The following is a 14206-nucleotide window of genomic DNA, read 5'->3' as shown; positions in this document are numbered from 1 at the left end:
TGAGAGAAGATAGAAAATAATCATGCTGTGATCTTAGAATTTGGTTCTTATTTAGGGAGGTGCAATGTTTTCCTATTGCAAAAAGGCCATAAAGCACCATCTTCTAACCTTCTCAGTACCTAAAACATGATGAACAATTACTGTACTGAGTTATTAAATAGGCAGAACCAAGGATGTCACAGAGAAAGAAAAGATGGTTCCCTACACATAGAGAGGACCTAACTTTTGATTATTAAATCATTAAAGTATTTAATTATGATGTCGAAAGCTTGGCAGGTTTTGAGTCCCTATAAACTAGTAAACATCCAAATAATCACAGTGGGGAAAAAAACCCCAAACAAACATGTTGTGTATACATAGCTGACTCCAAATAGCTTTGTCCTAAATATACCAATGTATATTTATTGTTGCTCCTTAAAGTAAACTTTGAAGCAAGAACCAGGAAGAGCACAGTCTGGTACAAAATACAGCCATAAAAACAAACTCTTTCTGTAGTTAAATTTTAAAGCATCTTCCGTGTGCATTTCGATGTGGAATACATTGCAGTAAGATTCCAACACACTGTAATGTAGCAGGAAATATGGCTGATCCTCGGCAAGTCTTGCAACGGGCTCAAATCCTGTGGTGAAATTCAAATGCAGTTTACCTTGGCTGAGACTCTGTAATCAACATCCTGCAGTCCTCACTCAGTTCTGTGCTTAAACATATCCAAAATAAATGCCAATCACTAACAAACATAATCATTTATAACCCATGAATGTAAGTAAAACTCCCGCTGAAATGGGTTGGGCCAAGATTTCATGCTGCAAAACTGAATTTCTGGACATGAGAAGACAAGACTGCTCAACCACAGCAAACCAGAGGCCGGTAGATGGCTGTGTTTCACCACCGTCCGCACCCGCCTCGCATACAAAACTCATCCCCGGCCGCAAAAAGTGTCATCTGCTCCTGCCACCATCCCCTGTGCTGTCTGCACCATGCAGAGAGGCAAATGTGTGCATTTCATCCCAGGTGAACAAGTGCATTTTAGCTATATTAAGATATAAATATTCACATGCACATGTGTACATTGGTAGAAGAGTCTTGGAATCTAGAAGGTGCTTTATTCTTTTAACTCCTTTCAAACATTTTCGTGGCATGGATTTTGACAGCAACTGCCCATGGTTCTGTGAAGGGCTGGATCTTGCTTTGTCAGAAACCATTTTAAGGCCCTTAGGGAGCCTTAAATACAATTTTAGCAAATTTGCATACGGATGTTTACGTGTGTGAGAGAGAATTAATATCTATTAATATCTTAGTATAAAATACTAAGACACATCTATTAGTTGATCTGCCGAAAACACGAGGAAAGGATTTAGGATTGTTTCGTTATTCGCAATGGTGCACTAAAGAGCTGAAGGGATCAAAGCCAGTATTCTGTTGGTTCCCCAGCGAAATGTGTTTCTTACTCAATTTAGAATTGTGCATAAGTAAGTAGGCTATTTAATGAGCTTGTTGAGGCTCCAACAAAAGAATCCATTTTATCGCTGAGAGTAATTTGTACACTCCATTTCCTCCATTTGATTAGACAGATGTTTTACTGAAAATAAAGACTAAGTTTCATTGTCATCGTTGTGATTCCATCATGAGCAGTAATGATTAGCTCAGATCCCATTGTTTACACACAAGGTTAGGATTGGTTTGATGAAAATAGAGGCAAGTTATTTAGAGGCTCTTTTCCCGGTAGGCTTGGGAATCAATGTTCTGCAATGGTCAAGTCTTAATTTTGAGATTTTGACCTTTATGTGATTTAACAGGTTTTCAAAACAGTGTATTGCTCTTTGAGGACATGAGATGGCACTGTGTGGTTGTCAGTGAAGCTCAGAAGAAGCTACAGTCAGTAACATGCCCATGTGAAATTCACACACGGAGGTGCTAGTAAAAAACTTGACTGTATCTGTGGCCTATATAGGGGATATGGGTCAACAATAATAGACACTCTGTCACATGGTAGGAGGATTTTTAATTCATCTCATAAACTGTGAGAAGGAAGGAGGAAAAAAATCATCTGGCTTTAATTTTTACTCTGGAGAAAGAAAAAGGTTTACAGAGTAAAAAAAAAAAAAAAAATAATTAAAGCATATATTTTTCCTGTTCGTAGGTCAGTCTGAGATTCACAGTTTCCTTCAGTGACCCTAAATACTTAGATTTACTTTTATTATGCTAGTGCCATTAATGTTTCAAATGTAGACCTGTGCTTCCCTCCCTGTGAAGAGATTTGTGCACCAGCATGGAGCACAGATGATGTGTAAAGGGAATATGAAATTCATTGTTCTACTACCATCATCCTGAATTAATAGTGTTCAGAGCTAATCCTGGAAGTCAGGACAGACAATGCAGAGTACATTTTTCCAAAGCAAATATACTTTCCATTATTTTTCTAGGATTTTTCTGACAGTCCAGTTTCCTCTGATTGCTTAAAAAAGTACAAGCAAAGTATTCACAGGCCAGGGTTTTACTGTGAAATATATTACATTTTTCACTGGGTTTCCTTTAATGTCACTGTAAATAAGTTCCTGTCCAAACCAATATTATCAGCGGATACTGACAAATAGTTTAGTTTATCAAGTAGGCTCTGTTTAGTTTATTGAGGCTCTGTCCTCTCAAGTAATTACAAAATATTCAGCAAATATTTGAATTTATTGCTTATCTCATTCCCACAAATTCGTGCATCTCTTTGTTTAACAAACGGAGTTCACTGCTCTTGCCCTCAAGGTAAAGCATGCATTGCAATCTCTCTTTTGCAGACAGTCTGAAAACCAACCTTTTCTAAGTGGATCAACAATTGAAAATGATCTCTGTAAATCAGTAAAGGGAGAGAATTTGAGATGTTGTACCTAGTACCCCTATATGAGGCACAAACAACTCAAAGCTCAATAAACTGATCCCAACGCATGGTTTGGGGCGTTGTAGTAAGTTTAGTAGATTTTTAGCATGTTGATGCATAACATCCTATACTCTGGGACTCAGAAAAACCTCAGCTGTGACAAAGAAATAATGTATATAATCTTCTGAACTATATTGATTTTGTTCCTTTATATCACATCTCTGTTGCTCTTAGGAGATATGCTCTCTCTTAATTCCTTAAGATTTGAATGAAGTTTAAATAAAATCTGAAATGTTTCAAAGTAAGCAAACAAGCACTAAAAAGAAAGACTACAGGATTTTTAAATAATGAGATAATAGCTCATTCAAACTATCAAACATCTGGCTTATTGTCCTGAGGTATTTTCAGAAGCACTTTAATGATGAAGTGCCCTGATTTTTGGCCTTTTTGATTGTTAATTACTTTTGAAATTTTGTTTGCAATAATATTTGAAATCAAAATAAGACAAATTAGCTACATAAAAATTGATTATTCTTTGCAGAAATCAAAAGGTCTTTTATATTGCTATATTCTGTAGAAAAAGTGCTGGGGAAAATGACCACCAGAATATGAGTCACAATGCAAATGACTTTTAGCAATTATACATCAGTGGAGTTTCCCTGCTTAGATTTAAAAAACCCAATAATATCCCACCATTATTTAAGAATACATTCTAAAGCAAATGAAAGTATCTTTTCTGTATCCACGGTCTGCATGCAGCAAAATATCCCATGAATTCTTTCCCATATGGAAAGCCACAGCTGGCACAAAATACATACATTTCATACTTTTCCTCAGAAACAGAACCATTTCCAGCGTGTATTTGAACAGAAACATAGTAAATAGCTGTGCTAGTGTCATCACTGAAAAGAAATTAAAGCCTGTCCCATGCAGAGCAACTGAGTGTTGCTGACTCAGGAATGCTCCAGGCATTTCACTTCGGGAAGGATGAGGAAGAAGCCTGTTGCACAGAGTAGACTATCCGATTGGCAAAAATGTTACCATTTACCTTTCGCCCAAGTTTTGAATATTGAAAGAGAAAGAGAAAGACGAGTTACAAAACTTTTTTTTTTTCATTTTCACTTTTCTGCTGATGTTTGTAAAAGCAATTGGTTTTGTAGCACACCAGCAGCATGACCTCAATACCTGACAGCTTTTGAATCGTCTATTTCTCGTCCTAATTGTCACTCACTCATTGACTGACCGAGCAAAGGGGCTTTTACCCACTAATCTGTATAGTTTACTAGTAATACAAGCAGGGTAATGCATATTGATGATGGATTGCAAAGCAAAGTATGTCATTTTTTTAATATTTACTTTTTGGAGGGTTTCAACATTTGTTTTTGATATTTATTTTTACATAAGTAAATTAACTTCTGGACCATCTGGAAAGAAGAAAAAAGGCAATTTTGAGTCAAGTCCACTGAGCACTTTCAGTTAAAACAATAACAAAACCCCACTGGAAATGTTAAAATGGATCACTGTGACATTTCTGAAATGGTATAGGCTGATTGTTCAGGTTAGATTCTTAAGGCGTGCATGTAAGTGTAAGTCATGGGTTTGACAAACAGTTGTTTTTCCAAGACAGCCATAAGAATACTCTGGTATCCAGGAACTAATTTACAAATACAAGCGTATTTCTTCTGATTTGTATTTCTGAGGGAAGATTTACTACAAATAATGGGAAAGTGTTGGATACTCTCCCAGTGGCTGTTTGACAAAAATACTGATCAAAATTGAATCAAAGAATGCTTTTTTAAACAAATAATGATTCATCTTTGCTATCTACTCAAAAAATAAATTGTAAAAAAAAAGTAAACTGAATTTGAGAACTCTTCCTTCTGCCTGTGCTACATGAATTGTTCCTCATTTGTTACCAAATCAGCAAATAGACTTACTGGAAAGAAAAAATTGGCCAGAAAGTAAACAGAGACAAATTATGTTGGACACGTCGCAGGGTACAACTAGGTCTCTAGCACATTTGTTCGGTAAACGGGTCAGCTATTTTGCAGCCAGGACCAACCAAGACAAAATGGTATGTAAAGGAGGAAAAATACTACATAGCCATTCCACTAAGAATAGATGTTGTTTTCAACTTAATGAAAAGCAGAAGTAAGTTATAAGTCATGCAAGGTGAAACCATAGAAGAAAAGGAAGCAAATATATGAAAGGATTCAAGGCCCAGTCATGACCATGTAATCAGTAAAGCAAGCAAAAATTTCCTGAGATTTAAATATTTACATCTTCTGCTTCTAAGTACAAGCAGTTGCAACCAGAAATACAACTAGATGACATTTACAAATGCAGCGTACAGATATTTGGTAGTCATTAATGTTTAATATAGATTCCTTCATAAATGTAAATTTATACAGTGATAATTTTGTGTAACACAAGCACCTCACTGAAAATTCAGCTTTCCTGTTCCTAACCCATTTGCAGGCATAACGATCCTTTTGTTTTACCAACCCAATTAGCCAATTATCTAGAACAATGAAAACATTTATGCGTTGAAATTATTTCATTACACTCATTCTCATGTTTTAATTCTAAACTGTTAGGCATTTTATCTCAAGATTAACTAAGCTGTTACTGCCAGTGTTGATTGTTGTCATCTTTTCTGACTCCTGAAATTCTTGCCTACGAACACAAGACAACCTTTTCCATATTCTGTTACCAAATATTCTTCTGGAAGAGTTTCAAGCCTATATGTACTACTAGTAGTGACAAAAGGGAAGGGTATGTTCTTTCCTCTGTTAAAGGATGAGGATTACCTGGATTGCGTTACATGGTTCCCCTATCGTGTCATGAACATTACGTGCCCATCTGCACTCTTGAGTCTACGCTTGTAGTTGAAGCTGGGCCAGTTATTTTACAAAGTTCGTAGAGCAACCCGTACAACCTGGGGCCAGTGAAGCAGCAAAGCGAGCTCAAGCAATGTGTGAGCAGCAGAGGCAAGGAGATTCACTGGTAGTTTCCTGAGTCCGTGTTAACAGCATTAATAAAGTAACAGTAGAAAACACAAAAGTGGGTAGACTTTTGCCGAGTTTTATTTACTTAATTTTACTCTTTAGGAAACAGAACTAACCATGTAAAAGGTGGAGCTGTGTCCTCTTTGTATCAGTGAGGACAACAGAAGCACGTTCTGCACATGACTCTTGAAGGTAATTAATGCCAGATTTGGAAGGGTAAACTTTTAGCATCGGTCGTCCTTTGGAAAGGACTTTTGGCAGCCTGGCAGCTAACTCACTGGCCATCAGTACGCTTACTGGAAAGCTAACTATCCCATGAATGGTACTTCAGCTTCACGTAAGCATCCCACAAATTTGATTATTAGCATCATAAATGCTCAGATTTCCTTCTGGCGATATGTGGCTCGGTGGGAGACCTTCTGGTTGAGCAGATGTGGCCGGATGCAAAGAGGATATACAGGTCAGGAACTCTCCATGTTTCAGGGCATAACCATATCCAATTTTGTAATAATATAACATCTAGCTTTGGTCTGTGGATTTTAAATAGCTATTAAGCAAAGTGGAAACATCAGGCCTGCTGTACAGAGGTGAAGGAGTTTGCCTGAAATCACAAAGCCAACACCAGTAACACCAGATCTAGCAGTAAGCCCCAGTCTCATTGTTCTTTTCATCATTTGGTCAAACTTGTGTTGAAGTCGAAAGCTTCATTCAACATGGTCCCATCACACATTATATTGTACAGACACAAAAGCAGGATGTATCTGGAGAAGCCACAGCCTAAAGCTCAGGTGCGGGGCATGAGTAGAAAGCTATTAATGCTATTAATACAGATAGTAAGCAGAAGCACATACATAAAATACTTTGGCTGGGATAAAGCCCATAGCAGAAGAGGGAGCCTGTCACCAGTCTGGTAGGTGTATTGAATAAGGCAGATACTGACAACATTAGTTTCCCAGCAAGGAAGCTTTGGCCAAAGTCATTCAAATAGACTCCTTGAATTGAAGGATAGGGAGGATTCATGCTTTCATTGCCTGTGAGAAATACCACAGGTTTCTTTTCCAGATATGCCACTGCCTAATGTGACTTTATACCTTTCTCTGCCTCAGTCTTATCTGCAGAATATGGAGAATGATGTCAATTCTTTTTGCAAAGCACATTGAGAGCTGTGGTGAGAAAGTGCTACGTAACCAGAAAATATTCTTGGTATTTATCGTTAGGCTATTGGTAGTTGTTACATATAATTCAAGCAGTTACTGTGGGTTTTCCTTGTGCTATTTGAGTGAAACTTCTGCCAGCCCCATCCCGAAACTATGTGTGAGTTTTCTTACACTCGTGTTACTAGAAGTAACATCTCCATGCCTTGTCCCACCTTCTTGCCTCCCCTGAGACCTCCTGGCAGAGATCAAGCAGGTAAGTGGGAAGCAGGTTCTGAAAATGGGAGGAGTAAGAGATGTGTGCAAATTCTGGGAATCCACCTCAAACCCCCACCCCACCTCTTCCCGCCACCTCCCGGTGCCCGCCCCCAGCTTCAGCCTGCTCCCTTAAACTTCTGCCGCCCTGTGCCGAGTTGAACATTGTCGGCTGCTGACTGCACGACTCGCGCTGAGCAGTCGGCAGTGCCCGGTGGGACAGACATGGTGGTGCTGAGGTTACGGAGCTGGGCTCCCCTGGGGCCTCTCTTCTCCCTGCTCTTTTCTACCAGCATGGCGGTAAGTGAAGAGACAGTGTTAGAAAACACATCGGCGCGGAAAATGCCATTGGAGAAAATTCACTGAAAATGGTCTTCTTTCTTCTCTTCAGTACGTTGCTACCAGAGAAAACTGCTGCATATTAGATGAACGATTTGTAAGTACCTGAACAATTTTCTGTTATCTTAAGAGTCTAATTAAAGCTGTTCTACGCTGATTATTAACTACCATTATCACTTGCAGCTTTATTTGATCTTCTTTGTTATTTTTGATACTTATTATATGAACTACGCTTAAACCTGTTATCTATTAATAGAGGTGTGTGCTTGGTAAAACTGTCAGGAAGGCTGCACAGTTGACAAAAGCATATATCCAGAAGACGCTGCAAATAACAGGGTGCATCATTTTCTTGCTAAGTGTGTGTATGTACACACACTGTGAAACTAAACTGCCTCCGTAAATTCAAATAACTGCAGACAAAATGGCAAATGCCTGCCCTTTTTTATCCACAATCATTTGTATAAGTGGTGCCCGAAAGTTCCCCTGCCCAAATATTCTGCTCTCCTTTTTTTGCTCCTGAAACATTTCTGATAATTATTCTTTCCTCTTTAGGGTAGCTACTGCCCAACGACCTGTGGCATTGCAGATTTCTTTAATAAATACCATCTCACTATGGATAATGAACTGCAGGAAATGGAAGGAATGTTGCGGCAAATTACTAACTCCACAGGAACAGTAGAACATTTGATTCAACACATCCAAGGCCTCTATCCTCCAGAGAAGCAGACACTACCAAGTGAGAATATAAAAATAACTAGACAACTGAAAAAATATAATTTAGGTAGTTTTCTTGATTTTTAATTTGTCTAATTGCAATAATTTTACACCTTTGTCTGTTTTACAGATACAATTGATGATTTTACTCAAAAGTCCAAGAAAATAATTGAAGAAATTATCAGATATGAAAACACTATTTTGTCTCATGAAAGTACTATACAGTAGGTATCTTCTACTTTTTATATCACTTGACAATCAAAATTGTTTTCTGCCTCCTCTTTTACCAAGTGCAGCTAAGGCTCCCTCAGCTAGGTTTTTGTGCTCATGTGGACCACTGTGGCCACACCGTCATTAGTAGCTGCCTAGCAAGACCCAGAAGGATCATGTGGATCTGCTATTGCATTCTCTGCTCATTTGCATAAGCCATTAATTGTGCAAGAAGTGCAAGATAAGAATGTCAGGAAGCATGGCGATATTTTTATTTATGTTTCTTTTGCTGTGCCTAACATTTTCTTTCATGACCTTTGGAGATGTTATTAATATGAGTTTGCTGTAATGCAGAGTGCGTGGAATATTTGTACAATCATTCACTCTGGCTAATTTTTCTGCACGTATCCATGAAAATCAGATCAGTTACATTGGTGTAAATCATAAGTAACTATAAACTCAGCAGTAGTCTTTAGTAAACCAATATTGAAAATAAAATTGAAAACATCATTAACTTCTCTAAATCTTGGGATATGTTTTTTGACCTGAATGTAGAAAAATCTCTACTTCTATAACGTTATATCAAAGACAATTTAGACATTCTGACACTTGCTGCAGTTTATTTACAACATTTACGTTTTACAAATGCATCCATAATTAAAGAGGAAGCATTTATCATTTACTTCAGGAAAACAAAGAAAAACTTTCCATAGAGTTATATTCATACATTAATTACTGGTTTGAGTTTCGCTGATTAGAGTCAAGTCAAGTTTTGCATAAGATTAAGTGCGTGCTTTCCCATTTTGTCTGGTTTCCTCAGCTTTAAGTATCAGTGCTAATAGAGGCACCCCCTTTTACGAGGGTGTACGTAGGAGCATGCTACATAGGTGAGGCGTGTGTGCAGGGCAATGTGTGTTACATATTCAGAAACAGCTGAAACAACAAGCCATTTTTATGTCTCTCTGTCCAGGCAGTTGACAGATACACACATATTGAACAGCAACAAGATCACACAGCTGAAACAGAAGATTGCCCAGCTTGACTCACTCTGCCAGGTGCCATGCAGAGACATGGCTGAAATACAGGAGACAACTGGAAGAGGTGCGCAAAACGCTTCTTGTACGGTGGAGGGTTAATTCAGTTACAAGTATTGCCAGTTGGCATCACAGCGATGGGTTATTTGTAATCTCATGGGCCATAGATTTCTGCGAAGGTTGCAAGTTATGAAACCAGTGCTTGGATCAATGGAAGGGCTAGGTAGATGCTCTGCAAACAGGGTATTCAGATGGAACAGAGGTCTCGCTTGCTCCTTTGGACTTTTTGGCCAAAATATGATTATCCCAAAATGTATGCTGAACACAAGGGACAGGAGGAGATTTTCTATAGACATATGACAAACGGAAGGTAATTCATTATCACATTTCTACTGAGTCACCTGAAAAAAATTTATTATTCCTTTACTTCCAAAAAGGCCATTTTTGTTGCTGTAGAAATTAATGCAATGACTGTATTTTACATTTAAATTTCTTAAGTTGTATGTGAGACTAAATTCCTCATCTTGCACAAGTTCTGTGACCTTTGGTAGGATTTTATGGCAATGACATTAAAGTATGGATTAAATAGTTAACTTTGCAACAATGACATTTAGATCAACTGTATTTCTTGCACTAAGAAAGTTACAATATCAAATATATCTGAGGGTAAAACTAGATTAACAGCTAGATTAACAATCTTCTGAATATCTTTACTTCAGATTGTCAAGACATTGCAAATAAAGGTGCCAGACAAAGTGGTCTTTACTTTATCAAGCCTCAAAAAGCCAAGCAGTCATTCCTAGTCTACTGTGAGATTGACTCATATGGCAACGGCTGGACGGTATTACAGAGGGTATGCCACTTATGTGTTATTACCATGAGCAAGCTTATTGCATCAGCACTCTTTTTATTTGCCTACATAAGATACATAACTTTTTGATTGAGGTTTTTGTTTTTGTTTTTTCCCAGAGACTGGATGGGAGTGAGGACTTCAAGAAAAATTGGGTTCAGTACAAGGAAGGGTTTGGACATCTGTCTCCAGATGACACCACTGAGTTCTGGCTGGGCAATGAAAAGATTCATTTAATAACTACACAGTCCACTCTGCCATACACCTTACGAATAGAACTGGAGGACTGGAGTGGCAAAAAAGGGTACTTGCTCGTGATGCTTCTGAAAATGACAGCTTAAAACCTACTGCTCCCACTGCTGCATCAGTTTGCACAGCTCTCTGAAAAAATGAGGAGCCCTTCTGCTAACATGCATAGGACACTGCATTTTCTGCAGTGCTAACACCTATGTTATGGAATGCAGCATGCTCATATTCACCATTTATCCTTTGTTAACAGCACTGCTGACTATGCTGTATTCAAAGTGGGAAGTGAAGAAGACAAGTATCGACTGACTTATGCCTACTTCATCGGTGGTGAAGCCGGGGATGCCTTTGATGGCTATGATTTTGGAGACGATCCAAGTGACAAATCCTTTACCTATCATAATGGCATGCGGTTCAGTACTTATGATAACGACAATGATAACTTCGCTGGGAACTGTGCTGAGCAAGATGGATCTGGATGGTGGATGAACAGATGTCATGCTGGCCACCTCAATGGCAAATACTATATAGGTAAAGTATCTTCTAAATACCTATAACCCATTTCAGTGAGAAAGAAAAAATGGGTCACTTTCACTGAGTATGTTTTGCCATCTGATTTTTCCAAACCTGGCATAGCCCATTCTTTGCAACAGCTGAAAACACCAGCAGTAGGAACTTGTGTCTGCTCTCCAGCCCAAAATGGGAAAATTAGTCCTGAGAGAAGCAAACTAGGGGAAGAAGGGCAGTGAATGGGGGCTGTTAAAATGCCCAGGGAGGCCACAGAGGTTTCAGTACCAGAAAAACATATGGACACATTTACTACTTTAGAAAGCAACTAACGGTTTTGCTCCAAATGATATTTTTTTAGATGGTGTGTACACAGCGAAAGATGCTAGTCCATCTGGATATGACAATGGCATTATCTGGGCAACCTGGCGTGATCGGTGGTACTCCATGAAGAAAACTGCAATGAAAATCATCCCATTCAACAGACTGTCAGTAGATGGACAGCAGCACAACTTAGGCAGCGCCAAACAGGTTGGTTTGACCACAGGGCCAAGGAGATATTTGAAATTATAGCACAACATAGTTATCATTTCAAATGCTGAGAATGGACAGCTGAAGTGTTAAGCCCACTGCATCTTAGCAAAGTTGGCTTTGTTTACCATTTTGTCACAGAACTATTTGTACTTTGATTTTAGTATACCTTCCACATTACTCTTTTAACAGAGAGATAAATGGATAGTCTAGTGATCAGAAATAATTCCTTTCCTTCTTGTGTTTTAAATGCTACATTTTTAATTTCCAACTAGTATAACTATGTATGAACACTATCAACATGTCATCATCGCTTTATCTACTTCTTTCTTTAGAAGAACATTAAAATGTTCTTTTTTTTTTTTTTCTGTTGTAGGTTGGAGACTCGTAAAGGGACATTTTTCACAAAGACTGATCTGAACAGTGAAAACAAGTCTTTTATCTCTTAGACACTGAACATTACACGGTTCAGTTTTGACAATAAAACACCGTTGACTGTAAAATGCCCAAGCCTCTTCCCTGAGCAGTGCTTATGTCTGTATATGGGGGTTTTTTTCTGTACAAATTCTCAATAAATTTTTGATTATTACAAAAAATCTGAACTTGTTCTCTGTGCTTTACTGTTTGCCAACCAAAACAAAGTAAACCTTACGATGGTTGAAAGGTTATTGTGATCAAACTTGTTTGATTCATTCCTGAATTGCATGCCAGTAGTTTCTGCTGTTTGTTTAGAAGCAAGTGTTGGAGCTATTTCTCCATAAAGTGTGGCTTGTTTCCAAAAATTTTCACTCTGTTTTCTGATGAAATTGATTTGTGATGTAGATCAAAGTACACAGCAACTTGAAAGAGGCCTGATTTAGAGCTGGAGGCTGCTTAACTGAGCTTATCATGAAGTAATGCATACATTTTCAATCAGGATGTGTTAAGAAGTATACTATCAATGACCAAGAACAGATATTTTACTCCAGAGCATACATATTAACAAGTTTCTAAAATATTACTCATAATAAAAGTTTCATTTGCTATATAGCACACAGTATTACGCTGTACATCTCTTATTCCTGAATACCTCCTTTTGATTCATAAATACTTAAAAATTAATCTAAAGTATTTATTGCCACTGATGAACTAAAATGTCTTGGTCTTTATTTTTAGCTACTATTGAGAGACCAGATATTCACCTGATATTTCTGAATAGCACATTCCAATGCTTAATTTTAAAGCCAGAGAGGCATTACATTAATAAGACAGATCTTAAAGGCAGTTTATGCTGCCTCAACACTTCCCAGTTTTGGTGCCCAGGTCTCTAGCGAGGCTGCTGCTGAGCCGCTTTCCCTGGATTTGAGTTTTCATAGCACAACAAGCTGCTGTCCCTCTATCATTTTTATTAAGGTTGTTTTGACTTTGTTCAAGTTTTACCCTTAAGCCAAAGTGTAAGAGGAAGGCAGGTTTCTTAGGAATAGGTGAGAAGAAGCCATTGTTAGCATAGGGACATCATGGGGTTAACAACTGTTTGGGATGAGGGACAACCCCTCCACACCACTGAACCAGGATATTTGCAGGGCTGTGGTGCACCCATGCAACCAGCCATGCCGCGTGGCTCACCGCCAGCCTTGATGCCCAATTCCTCACCATTTTCCTGAACATTTTTGTTCAGTGAGGCCTCTGCTATGGTTCCTTGTAGCTGAAACAGCATGCACAGAGCGGCCTGTGGGAAGGAGCGAGCGGAGGGTTGATAAGCCCAGTCTGATCCCGGTTCTGCAAACAGCCACTTGAGTGGCGTTGGCCAAGCCCCTTCTGCTTTCTCTTTTCAGTTTATCCAACCTATGACACGACTTTAATGTTGTTATTATTTATATATTTGCAACATGGAATTAAAAAATATTCCTTTCAACTCTGTCACTTTGGCTTCTGTATGCACACTCCTCTAGGATTTGCCTCCCCCAGTTTAGCTTTTGGCTGCAATGATTTGTTTGATGATGATCTGCTGGAACCACACACTTTATCATATATGACCCTCACACCACAGCTTATAGTGAAAGGCATCTGTATTTAGGCAAGCCTGTCCCCCTCCGAGTTCATAAAAGTTCATTATAGGATTTGGTGGCTATGAGGATTTTGCCTTTCTTTCATAACTTGTGCTTGCAGTCACCCTCCCAAAAACCACTGTAGCACAAAACAGAGGAATCGGGAACAGAAATACTTTCTCTTTTGCATGCTCACTCCAAAGCAAAAACAAAACAAACAAGATGAAAGAGTGCACCAAGAAGGGATGGAGGTAGAAAGAGGCAAATCAGGTGGACAGACTGGAGGACTTGCTGAATCCCTCAGTCCCTGGGACATTGCATGGGGAAAATGTGGGACCAGATGCTAGTAATGAATTCAAAAGAGTTAAGTAGTTCAAGGAGCATATGAAGAGGAAGTGGAGCTGGAGAGCCAGGGCTGAAGGAGAACGGGGTCTAAGCCGAAGTACCCAGAGGGACAGGAATGAG

General features: G+C 38.7%; 1 protein-coding gene across 1 annotated transcript; it reads left to right on the top strand.

Moving 5' to 3' along the window:
- Nucleotides 1-7403: 7403 nt before the first annotated feature.
- On the top strand, nt 7404-12310 carry FGG (fibrinogen gamma chain). Its single transcript, XM_010304731.2, has 10 exons — nt 7404-7583; nt 7675-7719; nt 8175-8358; nt 8467-8560; nt 9517-9647; nt 10300-10433; nt 10550-10734; nt 10930-11207; nt 11545-11714; nt 12091-12310. The coding sequence occupies exons 1-10, from the start codon at nt 7509-7511 to the stop codon at nt 12103-12105; spliced, it is 1311 nt and encodes a 436-aa protein (XP_010303033.1). The 5' UTR covers nt 7404-7508; the 3' UTR covers nt 12106-12310.
- Nucleotides 12311-14206: the final 1896 nt, after the last annotated feature.

Source organism: Balearica regulorum, chromosome 4 (genome assembly GCF_011004875.1).
Source record: "Balearica regulorum gibbericeps isolate bBalReg1 chromosome 4, bBalReg1.pri, whole genome shotgun sequence".
NCBI lineage: Eukaryota > Metazoa > Chordata > Aves > Gruiformes > Gruidae > Balearica > Balearica regulorum.
Note: the sequence above shows the minus strand (reverse complement) of the source record. Positions and strands in the feature narration are given on the sequence as shown.

Excerpts from the sequence above, each read along its gene's own strand:
- FGG (XM_010304731.2), top strand. The coding sequence starts at position 7,509 with ATGGTGGTGCTGAGGTTACGGAGCTGGGCTCCCCTGGGGCCTCTCTTC. Across the intron at positions 8,359-8,466 it reads AGAGAAGCAGACACTACCAA|ATACAATTGATGATTTTACT; the intron begins GTGAGAATATAA and ends TCTGTTTTACAG. Across the intron at positions 10,434-10,549 it reads GCTGGACGGTATTACAGAGG|AGACTGGATGGGAGTGAGGA; the intron begins GTATGCCACTTA and ends GTTTTTTCCCAG.